Below are 16,036 nucleotides of genomic sequence, written 5' to 3'. Positions count from 1 at the left end.
CCAGTGAGGGCTGCACTCCTGCACCTCACTCCCCTCAGGGCCGAGCTGTGCCAGGACAATTAGATATAAAATTCTATATTTCATTTAAAAAACAAATTGCAATAGCACAATGTGCTGTCAGCATATAAGATAAACAGCTTATTGTAGCACATGTGCTGGTATTGACAATGTCAATGTTTGTTTGCAAAATAGACTGTTCTCCTGTTGCTGTCTTTACTGTTACTTTTGGTGAAGTAGCATTAATCACTGGGGGGAAATAAATTCTGTCCCCAACAGAAATAAAAAAATTCATCACAGGCAGGGAAATACAAAAGAGGGGGTGGGGGCACAAAGCTGTGGGGTTTATTATCCATCTAAATCAAACCTGACGCGGCAGGGAAATTAGATTGCAGTTGTAATATGAGCCCAAATAAAGATGTCATCCAGATAAACGGTCAGCAGGGACATTAAAACAGAAACAAAGTATTTTGGTGATAAAAAAAAAAGAAGAGGATTTCATCAAAACATAAAAGTGAACGAGTTCTGTGGCGGCTCTTGAACACTTGTGGATGCATCGATCCGAAATCTCTTTTATTACTTACTCAACCCAGATTGTCTCTTTAAAGAGTTCTGGCCACATTTTACTACACGGAGGACGCAAGATCAAATTCAATCCCACTTTTTGATGAATTTGTGTCATGATTCAACAGACCAGCCTCTCAAGAGCAAGCGAACATGAAGGGTTAGAGGATCAATGTGTTCACTTTCCAAATACAAGTGATTCAGAAATAAAGCCTTTGTGGCTATGCAATCTCAACGGTTCCCGAGCACACCACATACAATACAATTTGTCCAATTCAGTTGGACATGGCAACGTTAGTGCGCGGATGCACATGACTACGTACAGTTATCAAAATAACATTTAGTATAGACATGGGAAGCATCCACATCTGGGATAGTTCAGATTCATTTTTGTGCAAAGGGAGGAAGTGGAGACGTCGTCCATCTTTACATACTGTCTGTGTAACGGTTCTAAAGCTGCAGTGATGTAAAGGTGAGCTCAAGAGGTCAACAGTACGGTGACTAGAATCACAACTTCGAACCACAGGGAGCTCGAACTTCAACTCTAAAAGATACTTGTGGAGAAAGTTTGATGCTCAGGAGCATCCGCACAGACTAAAGTCCACAGAGCTCTTCCCAGCATTCAACATCATACACCTTAATAAACTTGAGCAGCCATTTACAGTCGCGCTGTTTAACAAGATGAATGTAAACTACTGTGACTAACCGCATTCTCATTTCCGTTTCTCCTGATAGAGTAAATTAACTTTTGCAAATTTCAAAAGCTAATTTAGATAAGCCATGAAATCAGGGAGACGAGAATGCAGTCGCTGCTCTGCCCTGCGCTGTGGTGTCTCCGGGTCAGTCCGCCTCGGGCCAGCTGGGATCGGGTCCCTGGTCTGGGATGGATACACACCACCAGCACCAGCACCGTGATACAGCTGCTTGTACTGAACCAAGCTGACTTCTGGGAACTTGTGGGGACTGTTTCAACCGGCCAAGGGGCCTCTTTTTCCAGAAGCACATCATCAACAGGGTCATTAAAAAAATCTCCTTTTGCTGTGAGAAAGTGTGAATAGTCCCGTCCTGTTGCTCTGATGTGCTGCTGACTCCTGATCATCAAGAATTATGTTTGTGTTGGCAGTCGTCTTGTGTAGGCAATCACATAATTACGATTCCCGTCCCGTTTGTAGACGACTGTGGACGACTGAGTGCCGTCGGAGCTGCAGAGATGCCTGAACAATCGATGAACAGACGAGATACAGGCGGCGGTAAAATCACTGCTCGCCACACTTATCTGAATCTTAGAGACGATTTGAGAAAAACAACTTAATTTTCTGCTCAGTCAGTGAGACGCTGATGGTCCACTTTCATCAGCATCACCTGCTCGCATGCTGCGCTGCAACATCGCTGCAACACGCCAACCACACGCCAACACACACAACGACCACACGCCAACACACACAACGACCACACACCAACACACACAACGACCACACAACGACCACACACCAACACACACAACGACCACACACCAACCACACACCAACACAAACAACGACCACACACCAACACACACAAGGACCACACAACGACCACACACCAACACACACAACGACCACACAACGACCACACACCAACACACACAACGACCACACAACGACCACACACCAACCACACACCAACACACACAACGACCACACACCAACACACACAACGACCACACAACGACCACACACCAACACACACAACGACCACACAACGACCACACAACGACCACACACCAACACACACAACGACCACACAACGACCACACACCAACACACACAACGACCACACACCAACACACACAACGACCACACACCAACACACACAACGACCACACAACGACCACACACCAACACACACAACGACCACACACCAACACACACAACGACCACACAACGACCACACACCAACAAACACAACGACCACACAACGACCACACACCAACACACACAACGACCACACAACGACCACACACCAACACACACAACGACCACACAACGACCACACACCAACACACACAACGACCACACACCAACACACACAACGACCACACACCAACACACACAACGACCACACAACGACCACACAACGACCACACACCAACACACACAACGACCACACAACGACCACACACCAACACACACAACGACCACACAACGACCACACACCAACACACACAACGACCACACAACGACCACACACCAACACACACAACGACCACACAACGACCACACACCAACACACACAACGACCACACACCAACACACACAACGACCACACAACGACCACACACCAACACACACAACGACCACACAACGACCACACACCAACACACACAACGACCACACAACGACCACACACCAACACACACAACGACCACACACCAACACACACAACGACCACACAACGACCACACAACGACCACACACCAACACACACAACGACCACACAACGACCACACACCAACACACACAACGACCACACACCAACCACACACCAACACACACAACGACCACACAACGACCACACAACGACCACACAACGACCACACACCAACCACACACCAACACACACAACGACCACACACCAACACACACAACGACCACACACCAACACACACAACGACCACACACCAACACACACAACGACCACACAACGACCACACACCAACACACACAACGACCACACAACGACCACACACCAACACACACAACGACCACACACCAACACACACAACGACCACACACCAACACACACAACGACCACACAACGACCACACACCAACCACACACCAACACACACAACGACCACACAACGACCACACGCCGACACACACAACGACCACACAACGACCACACACCAACCACACACCAACACACACAACGACCACACAACGACCACACACCAACACACACAACGACCACACAACGACCACACACCAACACACACAACGACCACACAACGACCACACACCAACACACACAACGACCACACACCAACAAACACAACGACCACACACCAACACACACAACGACCACACAACGACCACACACCAACCACACACCAACACACACAACGACCACACCACGACCACACCACGACCACACAACGACCACACAACGACCACACACCAACCACACACCAACACACACAACGACCACACACCAACACACACAACGACCACACAACGACCACACGCCGACCACACGCCGACCACACACCAACACACACAACGACCACACACCGACCACACGCCGACCACACACCAACCACACACCAACACACACAACGACCACACAACGACCACACACCAACACACACAACGACCACACAACGACCACACACCAACACACACAACGACCACACAACGACCACACACCAACACACACAACGACCACACAACGACCACACACCAACACACACAACGACCACACAACGACCACACACCAACACACACAACGACCACACACCAACACACACAACGACCACACAACGACCACACAACGACCACACACCAACACACACAACGACCACACAACGACCACACACCAACACACACAACGACCACACAACGACCACACACCAACCACACACCAACACACACAGCGACCACACACCAACACACACAACGACCACACACCAACACACACAACGACCACACAACGACCACACACCAACACACACAACGACCACACACCAACACACACAACGACCACACACCAACACACACAACGACCACACAACGACCACACACCAACCACACACCAACACACACAACGACCACACAACGACCACACGCCGACACACACAACGACCACACAACGACCACACACCAACCACACACCAACACACACAACGACCACACAACGACCACACACCAACACACACAACGACCACACAACGACCACACACCAACACACACAACGACCACACAACGACCACACACCAACACACACAACGACCACACACCAACACACACAACGACCACACACCAACACACACAACGACCACACAACGACCACACACCAACCACACACCAACACACACAACGACCACACCACGACCACACCACGACCACACAACGACCACACAACGACCACACACCAACCACACACCAACACACACAACGACCACACACCAACACACACAACGACCACACGCCGACCACACGCCGACCACACAACGACCTCACGCCGACCACACAACGACCACACACCAACACACACAACGACCACACGCCGACCACACGCCGACCACACACCAACACACACAACGACCACACAACGACCACACAACGACCACACACACAACGACCACACAACGACCACACACCAACCACACACCAACACACACGACCACACGCCGACCACACAACGACCACACACCAACACACACGCCGACCACACAACGACCACACAACGACCACACGCCGACCACACAACGACCACACACCAACCACACACCAACACACACAACGACCACACGCCGACCACACACCAACACACACAACGACCACACGCCAACACACAACGACCACACACACAACGACCACACGCCGACCACACGCCGACCACACAACGACCACACAACGACCACACACACAACGACCACACGACGACCACACGACGACCACAACTTTATTTTATTTTGAATGGCAGGAAGTGAGGGAGGTTGGTTTAATGTGATGGTGCCGCCCACAGTATGATGAATGGACTGTTTCCGTTAGCGTTGCTGAGTGCTGTCTCGTTATTAATCAACCTTAATAAACTATGTTGTCATTTACTTCTCCTCCCTACATTTCTGGGATAGTGTTCCTGTGTATTTTTAAACTTTCTAAACTTGACCAGCTCATCTTCTCCCTCATTGTTTGAGAGATTTTGTGAGAGCCATGAAATGAAGCCAGAACTGGAGTCACTTTCTTTTTTGGCAAACAAAGCTTTTGTATCTTCACTCGACCCGTAAAGCTTTTAATGTAATTTGGGCGTTTTGCACCATTGAGAGAAGAACAGACCTTTGAAAGGTTCAGCTACTTTCCAGAGGTTTGGAAACTGTAGCTGGAGGAATAAGGCAAAGATGGTGTGTGTGGCAGAAGGGACAGGTGCATGCAGGTGATGGGAGTTTGTCCCACAGATCAACGGACAGTAACACACACAGCTAATAAAGCAAATTAAACATTAAACACTGTGTTGCAGCAATTTCTGTCCAAGATCTTACAGTAAATCACATATTTTAGATTCAGTGCGACTGAACACTTCCCAATGATGTCATTAGCTCTGATCTGACGTCCACTGCAAATAAATAATCCAGCTTACAAATCACAGGAAGAGATCCTCCTATTCCAGTATGTATGTACTGTACTTTACATACAGTATATGTCAATTATCTTCACACACAGTGCAGTATACAGAAATAAAATCAATCATCCTCTGCCTTTTATTGCAAGTGTGGCAGTAATATTGATTTGTGCCCCACTTGCACAAATCCATATTTTCCATATAATGGATCAAATGTTTGTGTATTGTAAAAAGAGTTGGTCCTAGTGTAGAGAATGATCCTGTAAGTCAGTTCAACAGAGCTTCTTAGCTTTTAGTTTGACATGCTTGGCCCATCAACTCCACTCTATCAACTCTGTTCATAGCGAGCAATCCATTACAGTAAAACTGTCATCCACAGAAGCAAAACAGGAAATTGTCGTCCACAAAAGCAAAACAAGAGACTGCAGAGATGCAAAAATTCAGACAGAGGAGAAGTGCAGAGAGTCCATGAGAGTCCACCTTGGTCATCATGCGTCCATGTCAGAACAGTTCTCCAGGATGGATTCTCGTTCTGAGGAGAGGTTGTGTGAGGAGACCCGACTTTACCCACATGTAAGTGATTCTTCCTCGAAGCAATACAAACACAAAGACAGCTTCATTACTTGTCTCTGTCTCTTTACCTCCGTCAGCCACACACCCAACACCACACAGGGGTCTTGTTGTCTTTGCCAGGTTACCATCTTTTGGTAACGCTCATGGAGTATGGATCAGAGATGCACCTGCATGGCACCACAGACCGACGCAGATCCTCAACGTAAATATGAATAGAACCATATGACCAGAAAAATGATTCTATGTGAGTGAGACAAAATGATTGACCCCCTTCCCTTTACACATATTCATTTTATTTTTAACATCGATTTGTGTTCGATTTAAACCTGACACATCTTTGTGGCACAAACATTTGTTCATTATAAACTGCTTTATTTCTACTGCACTCTAATCTCACGCTGTTTTGGTACATGTGTTATCACACAAATTCATTTCTCTGTCCCTTTGAAATCCCGTCTGACAACTGGAAGGGTGGCCAATTCCACATTCCTCATCACAAGACATTTGTAAAGGTGGCCTGCTGGAGCCTGTCCATCATCCCTCCTTTAACTGTTATGAGATCATAGCAGCCAACAACAGTTTTTCTATGTAAAGATATACTGTATTAATGAAGCTAGAAGGAAGTCACACTCTTCTCTGTGAGTCCCTCCCTGTGTGGTGGCCCTCCCCTCGGATGTAAAGCGAGATGGCCCTAAGCTCCGACTCGCAGTGATTTAAACATGACACGCACATTTTCCCCACTTTTCTTAACTGTGATGCTTTTCAGAGACACCGGCGCGGTGAGCACACCTGCCACCTGAACCAGCACAGAGCTACTGAACCAGGACACACCGACGGTGCTGATGATGACAGAGGTGCTAGGGGCCGGGCAGGTCCACAAGAGTCAGTCTGTCAGGACCCCAACCTGCAACAGACCCAGCTCAGCTAGTTGGATCCTTTTCTTGTTGACTCTACTGTCCACGGGGTAACTTTATTCAGTTAGCTGTGCTTTACTGGTATATATAGTATATACAGGGTGCGATTTGTGAAATAAGCATGGTGGGGGGGGCTCTATCATGTGTCACGGGGTGGCCTCCAACCCCCGCTCTACCAAGGGAGCTCAAATTTGCGAGTGATAACACTAACACGTCTGTGCACGTGTCCGCATGTGAGGGCGACACACACTGCACAGCACCTGACTGTTGGCCACCGTTACACATGCACAACAACACATGCGAGAATGAAATCCCCCTTCCAAATATTCGTGCTTGGCGACATTCGGAGGCGTGCAGTGATCAAGACTTTTGGAACCAGGTTTTATCGTTCCATCGCACCACAGACTGTGGTGGAAATCCAACGCATCCCCCTCCGGAAAATCGCACCTGAGTATGTATATAGCTAGTGGCAAAGGAACAGAACAATCGTCAGTTCATTCTGAAATCCTAATCATAGGATTGATTGAGAATCAACACGCCGCTTTCTTAGCTGGAGAGCTGTGTCATAAGAGCAAAGGCAGATGTGCTGTACATGAAGCCCTCCAGATACAGAGGGGGCAATCTTATAGCGAGGGGGAGGGGGACAGGAAATAGCTTGGTTGAGGATGTACTTCAGTGTACCTCCGTCTCCTACATCTGTATTATAGAACTGAATCTAAAGTCACTGGTTCATTCAAGCAATCACGTGGCGAGTATACTTAGGAAGAATTGAACAGCCTCTGTGATCTTCATTCTCATCACTGAGGCATTGTGCAGTGATGGCAGTGAATGTGCGAATGTATCCACTGCATTTCAAACAGCGATAAGGTCCGGTCATTCGCATCCCTACTTTCATGCAGAGCAGCAAGAATGATAACACCAGGAGATGGAGGCTGGGATGCACACGAGCATTCAGGCAGAACGTTCCTTATTAAAGACCTGTCGGCAGCTACGTGAACTCAGCGGATTGGGAAGCACATTTCCAAAGACAAGAGCTTCAGCCGACCTCAGACAGTGTCTGGGTTCTAACCTCCTCCAGCACACGTCAACCGAGCAGACACGCATCAGTCATGACGGCAGCAGTAAAACTACAAGACTCCCTAAAAACCTGCAAACTCAACAGCTGCTTAACTCACACTTGACAGTCTGAACACAAAGGGAACACATTCAACGCTGCGCATGGGCCCAGAATTCTTTTGGAACAATTCTCCAAACTTGCAGGTTATGAATATTTACTGAACAAGATGAACTTATGTGTACGAAAAACCAAGGCAATCGGAACCTGCCAGAATATGAAGAGTCGGCAGCTGCATGACTTCTAATCTATTCATATGGGTGATCTCCTGATTCTTGATTTCTTTTCAGGTAACACAGGTATTTACTCGTCCATCAGTCTTAATGATGTTACATATGCACTGTAGTATGTGACTCTAGTTTCACAAACTCCAAATACTGCTTTCTGAAAACAGGTTATTACTGCATAGCACAACGTTTACTGTATCAAATGTGACACACTATTTGTCTTAGCTATAGAGAACTGGAGTTAGAGCCTTGTAAAACAGTATAAACTGCCATTTGTGATCCATCACTCAACATATTGTGCTGTTGTTTCTTTATTTTTTCTGTTTTGAACAGTTGGAAAGAAGCAGAGCCTGAACTCAAACAAAATCCATTTCATACAGTCAAATGCACAGATCATTTTAAAGAATTTGTAATTGAAAGTCCAAATCCACTGATATAAGATTTTTTAGGTCAGAGGCCTTGAAAATCATAAAATACAAGAGTTGCAATTTTCCCTTTAACATGTTTTTTAAAGAACTGCAAGCAAAACATATCTGAAGCAAAAGTTACACATCAGGCTGACAGTACTGAGGCCATGGGTCCCTCACACACGCACACACACACACGCACACACATGCACACACACACACACGCACACACACACGCACACACATGCACACACACACACACGCACACACACACACGCACACACACACACACACACACACGCACACGCACACACACACACGCACACACAGACAGCTAGATCATCGTCCTCTAATGTCTGTCAGATACAGGTTGTAAATCATGTCTTGGTCAGATTCTACGGTTTGTTGATTTATTTTTTCGATTGACTGGGCTAGATAAATCAAACTTTTATTTTTTTATTGAGGCAATGTGATTTTGAGTGGGGCACTGAAGCGCTGAATAATTTAACATATTCTAATAAATGGTATGTAATGTATGAAACATATTTAAATACATGTACTCCCTTTTCACAGCAGAATATTTGACTAGTCATGGCAGTAAAGCATGTTTGTAACATTATTCATAGGCCTGTTATATTCAAGTGTCCCAGTACCAGGACGAGGAGATACATGGAAGTGAGCCATCATTCATCAGTCATTATTCACACATGCTTCTCCTGCTGACATGTCACTGCAAACTGTCTGCTGAGAAAAAGGCCTATTCCCCAGAATGAGATCCTCTTTTACATTATAATTCTCAGTTCTTTGATCATCTATATGCACGTGGTCCAGTTCAAAACAACATTAACCGGTGTTGTGGGCCATTTAAATGGCATGGATGGAAAGTGACAATAATCATGTTATCAAAGTCATAATGTGCTGGCAAACAGCTTGATGTGTACACATTCAGCAGACTACAGTCGTGAGCTTCAATACAGTATTTCATCTGTTCACCTGATTGAGAAACAGTTCAGTACCAACTCCCCAGATGCAGAATGCAGAGAGTTGTCTGTTTATCCGTCCTTCCGTGCTGGGTGGTACCACACGTGGGATTATCAGGGCTCCTTCACTGATAAGGTTGATAAGTGCAGTCACATTGAAGCTGTGGACTGTAAAAAAAGACACAGTGCTCTGAAGAACTGGGGCCTGTATTACGAAGCAGGCTTTGTGGTTATCGAGGTAACTACCGGTTTAACTCTGGTTTTCTGTCCTATGAAAAACCTGAGTCATCATTCTACAGGATCCCTTCAGGGACCCAAGAGTTTACAGTAACGTGACAAATAATAAAGCGCAGCAGATATTTATGAATGAGTTTTCCAGACTTTTCATTGGTCCACTCTGGTTTTAAAACAGTCTCTAATAAACAGAAGGAGAGTTTACAACACTAAATAATTACATAGAGGCATTAATATTAGAGCTTCATTTGCATTCAATAAAGATGATTTGATTCCCGACAGAATCTCTTACAGTGTTTTAAACAATACAACACGAGGAGACTGTGAGGATAAATAGTAATACAAATTTGATATTATATCTTATGAGAACAATGGTCCACATACTGATCAATATTCCTCATGATCATGAATGAACAGTTCAGTGTGATTGACGACATCACACATTAACTTCTTCTCTCCTCTGCTTCAGCAGCAGAAACAGTCGGACATCTCTTCAGCTTCTCTTCATCATAGTTTGAAAATATTCTCTCATTAGTGAACTTTATAAATTCATGTGCTAATTGACAGTATATTTTTAAGGCTGACTATAAATAAAAATAAAAATATATTTCGAGAGCTTATTTTACTGGTTATTTTAGTTGTTTGATCATATTATTTTCATTTCACTTTGCAGAATGTCGCTTGTCGCTCGAACCAAACTGACCTGCACGTATCAGCGTTTCTTTTCGTATCATATTAAAAACTTTATTTATGGTTCTGACGATGTCAATTGTAATAAACGACTTTGCCTCTTTCACATGAACGCATTCGCAATCCGACAGGAAAACCCAGAGTTAACTGAGACAGTTAGGTTAAAATGCATGACAGGGGTTAGGTGAATTGGAGACTCGAAATTGCCCATAGGTGTTGATGTGACTGTGATGAATGACTGTAAGTCTCTGTATGTTGGCCCTGTGCTGGCGACCTGTCGAGGGTGCACCCCGCCTCTCGCTAAACGTCAGCTGGGCGTGAAACCACTGCAGAAGAAACAGGTGCTTGATGATGAAATAGTTAAAGGAACCTGGGCTGTGCTTCCCTGCCAACATCGCAGTGACGACCTGCTCCTGCAGATTCATCCTCCACAACATCAGGAGGATTCGTCCGTTCCTCACAGAGAAGGTGCAGGCTCTCGTCATCTCACGCCTGGACTACTGCAACTCCCTCCTATGGCTTGTGCCATCTGAACTCTGCAGCTCATCCAGAACCAAAAGTCTCCGACTCTGCAACACTCCTCCGCACCGTGCACTGGCTCCTGTTGGTGGCTCGAATCCCATTCAAGGCACTGGTACTCGCCTACTGTGCTGCGAATGGTTCACGCCCTTCCTACATCCAGAACATGATCAGAACATGTCTGCTCCTCCCTCACTGCGAGGGGCGGAGCCAGCGCTCATCTACATCCTGTCTGTTTTCTGTCCTGGTTCCTCAACGTGGAACGAGCTCCCCGTTGACATCAGGACAACAGAACCCCTTCAATGCTTCTGTCGCAGACTGAAAACTCAGCTGTTCAGACTGCACCATACTCCCTGAAATTATTATTATTATATGTATATAAAAATTCTAAAATGAGCACTTGAAGCTGTTTTTGCCTATTTGATAAATGTTCATGTCTATTGATTCTTGCAGTTTTGGGTAATATCTTCATGGTTGAATGCACTTATTTAAAGTCGCTTTGGACAAAAGCGTCTGCTAAATGATGTCAAGTAATGTAAAATGGAGCTGTGTGCAGCGCTCTTCACTCTCTCTCTTTCACACACACACACACACACACACACACACACACACACACACACACACACACACACACACGCGCACACACACACACAGACACACTTACTATTGGCAGTACCAGGAGAAATCACGTTCTCGTTGGTGGCCCGAAACACAGTTTTTTACACTCGTCGGCAGGGATGCAGGAGTCAGTTCAACCTCTGCACTACATACCACTTTCACTGTGCATAATGAGTGAACAGTTCTCCGCAGCAGGCAGACCTCGACTTCACAATGCTCTGTAACAGCGTACGTAAATCAAATTGCAATGACACACAGCAGGTCATGCAGCAGTTTGATGCTTCTTATGTGCATATACATGTTCCCTGGTGGAACATAGAGCTCACAAAGACAACTGATAATGAGCATTATTGACAGACAGGATCATCCAGGGTTATTACTGAGGGATTGAAGGGACTTAATGAACTGTCAAAGTACACAGAGAACACAACGCGCCACAGTTAGAACTGCTGACAAACAAACCTGTTAGAACGGATTCCATATGAGTACAAGATTGTAACTTTAGAATTGATGCTAAAATCACACATTTACTATCACTAAAAACATCCAAATGTCCAATTTCATTCAAGCCAAGAACTGGAATTACCGCCCCGTCGTTGTACGCCTCCACCGACTGGTCAAGTTGCAGGGAGTATGGTCACAATCTCTCCTAAGAGTTATGGAGATGAATAATCGACAGGAAACTGACCATGTCACAGTGAAGTCGACCTTTGAACATTTGGAGTTGAGTGTCATCATGTGGCTCAGCAGGTAGAGACAGTCGTCCACTAACCATCTACCTGCCGTGTATGAATGTCACAGAAAAAGCTCAGTAAACAGCAGCAGCGCCGTGCGAATGTGTGTGAATGTGACTGTAAAGCCCTTTGAGTGGTATGAAAAGCGCTACAGTACATGCATACAGCCCATTCACTTCATAATTTGTATCCTATCAGACATTTACGTTTACCTCTGTGCCAAGTTAATCCTTGTGCACATTAAAGACATTTCTTTTTGGGGTTCCAGATATATCATCTTCAAAACATTTGGACGGCACCTTTGACCACCAAAATGTCATCAGCTCATCTTTGAGTACGAAAGAAACCTTTCACCAAATCTCAGGGCATCTGGCGTTCACCAGAACGGGATGGAAGGACAGAGAGACACACTGAAACTCTTTTGACTTCCACTCCTGACATGAATTGAAGATGCACATAAAAAACAGGAAGATGGAAACTGTACATAAGCTCCAGTCGTTTACTAGAATAATAACTCTTACACTAATATCAGAAAACAGGCTCCACCACGTTGTGTAACAACTCGCACACACCGACAACACACACCTGTCACTGTATGCGCAGCGTGCGCTGAACCACATTCTATCAAATGAATGGTCCACGTCCGTGCCCGCTTTTTGCAAGCTGACCTACAGCGAAGTCTTTCATCCTCCGCGGATGGTTCCAGGGCTCTGGAGGGCCTCCCGTCTCTGAGACCTCACAACAGTTGGATTTCTGGCTTCTGGCTGAGAGCTCTCTCCCTCTCTCTCTCTTTGTGTTGTTTTCGTGTCGAAGGATACTTCCAACATGCCAGCAGCATAAATAGCTCCCCAAATGTCCTTTCAAAACATCTTTTTGTTGTTGACAGCGTTTCCATTGATGAAGGAAATATAATTGCCCACAACGCAAACACACCATGCGCATGAATAACGAGATGATGCTTGAAAAGTGCAGCAGAGATGTGTTTCCGACACGGAGACACCTCAACCATCACTTACATTTTAAGGTTTCAAGCCCAAAAATAAAAGACTAGTCTGAAGATTCTGGTTCAAGTCCCTTGAAGGCTGAAATCCAAACAAAACCGTATCCAGTGTCCTTGGACAGAGGCTCAGTCCGTCCACATTTAACTGAAACGTGTTCGGCTCTGCATTTTACTGACAGGGATGAAAAGATGGAGAGTGGAGGCGTATGCTGGACTCACCGTCGTCCTTCACCAGAACCTCCTTCTGGCACATGTCCTGCACATTCACGGTGCAGTTGACGATGAACTCTGGGCTGGAGCAGTCGTGTGTCATCTCCTCACACTGGTAGCACTGAATCTGCAGAGCCAGCCCTGCGAACACACGGCAGGAGGTACTGCATCTGTCCACTGCACCGGCTGATACAGCTTCATCCATCAATCCGCATTTCACATTCACATACTCAGAAATGCAAAAGTAAAACTCTGTTCTTATTGTGGTGAATATCATGACATCTTCTGTTTTGACATTTTAAAGTGATTCCACAGATATGAGCAATTCTTTTATCATACCAGCGTGTCTTTGTATCATGTCATTGTGCCTAGCTTTGGTAGTTAATGTTGCACCAGATTTATTTTATAGTGAATATGTGACACAATCAGAGAACTAAACAGTGAACTATGAACCAACAGAAATGCCCTGAGGTCATGAATATGTTGACAGACATTTTGAGCAATCATGTGGTTCAGGCTGTACAGTGTCATCTAACACATATGGTTTTTAACGTAGCACCATGCTGATGTTATTGATGAGTATCATCTTTACTCTATGGTCCAAGCATCTTTCAGGATTTTCAAAACTAACAGATAAGAGATTAGGGCTACAACTAACGAGTATTTGCATTATGGATTAATCTGTCCACTTTTTTCTCGACTAATCGATTAGTTGTCTGGTTATTAAAATGGTGAAAAATGTGGACCGTGTTTCCCAAAAACACCAACATGATGTTTTGTTACGTCCACACACCAAATATATTCAGTTTACTGTCACAGAGGAGCAGAGAAACCAGAACATGAATTTTTTTTTTTCTTCATAAAAACCATTTGAACCGATTAATCGATTTTCAAAATAGTTGCCGATTCATTTAGTAATCGATTACATATCAATTAATCGATCAACTGTTGCGGCTCTAGATGAGATTATCTACCTTCCGATATAGTGCTCATACTGGCGTATACACAAGTCAATATGCAGTAGTTATTCATTTCAGCATATCCCATTTAATGCATTCCAGTGGGAGATGTGACACCTTTTACAACCCTGACCCTTAAGATTACAGTTTTCCTCCAAAAGATATGAGCATCTTATGAAATAACACAACACAACCGTGAGTTCCACCTCAAGCAGCTACATTACATAGCTACTGTATCTTAATGCTCTAAGAATAACAACCATAATAATAATAATAATATAAATAATAATAATAATATTAATCTGGAAGGGGCTGTTCGAACAAGAACTTTTGATACTTGAATGCAGATCTCCAATATCTGTAACAGCGTCTTTTACATGAATTTGTACCAAAGGGTCTGAATTCTTCTCCATCACTGCCCGAGACTGAGGAGATAAATCTGCCACTGCGATTACTGTCTGTGTGACATGATTTCAGACTGGAAAGAAGAAGTCTGATATATTCTGGGAGACGTCTGAAGTCCGGTCTATCCAAACTTCCGTGGATCATTGAAGACGCACAGTAAACCTTGGAGACTAAAATCTATTTACAGGTAAAATACTGATGGGTCTCTATTCTAATCTCTGTCCATCCTAATTCGAGATTCCCATCATCATGATGACAGACACAGAACAGGAATAAAGAAAGTCCAACTGTAAACGAGCGCGCGTCTCTCCGAGCTGTGCGCGCTGCGTCCTCGCCCCGGTGCCTGCGCCGAGGAGACGCTTCTCCAGGGGCCGGAGACAGAAGAGCCGAGCCGCCGGACCGTACCTGAGCCGCAGAAGAGCAGGAGCAGAGTCCAGACGGTGAAGAGCCGCATCGTGCGCTCGCTGGAACTCCGGGCAGACGCACGAGAGGCTCGGAGGCGCCGAGCCTGACGCGTCCTGCGACGCGACGCGACGCTCGTCCGCCGCTGCGCACGCACACGTGTGCTCG

General features: G+C 45.6%; 1 protein-coding gene across 1 annotated transcript in view; it reads right to left on the bottom strand.

The window, feature by feature from the left end:
- The window catches only part of LOC118282995 (ly6/PLAUR domain-containing protein 1-like), a 22,283-nt gene extending 6,247 nt beyond the window's left edge, over positions 1-16,036 (bottom strand). Inside the window, exons 1-2 of the mRNA XM_035604610.2 lie at positions 15,872-16,036; positions 14,112-14,243 (exon numbers count right to left, since the gene is read on the bottom strand). Of these exons, the coding sequence (XP_035460503.1) occupies positions 14,112-14,243; positions 15,872-15,920 (181 nt within the window). The 5' untranslated portion in view covers positions 15,921-16,036. The remainder of the gene's footprint in view (positions 1-14,111; positions 14,244-15,871) is intronic.

This window comes from Scophthalmus maximus, chromosome 14, assembly GCF_022379125.1.
Source record: "Scophthalmus maximus strain ysfricsl-2021 chromosome 14, ASM2237912v1, whole genome shotgun sequence".
NCBI lineage: Eukaryota > Metazoa > Chordata > Actinopteri > Pleuronectiformes > Scophthalmidae > Scophthalmus > Scophthalmus maximus.
This window is presented reverse-complemented; position numbering and strand designations above follow the sequence as displayed.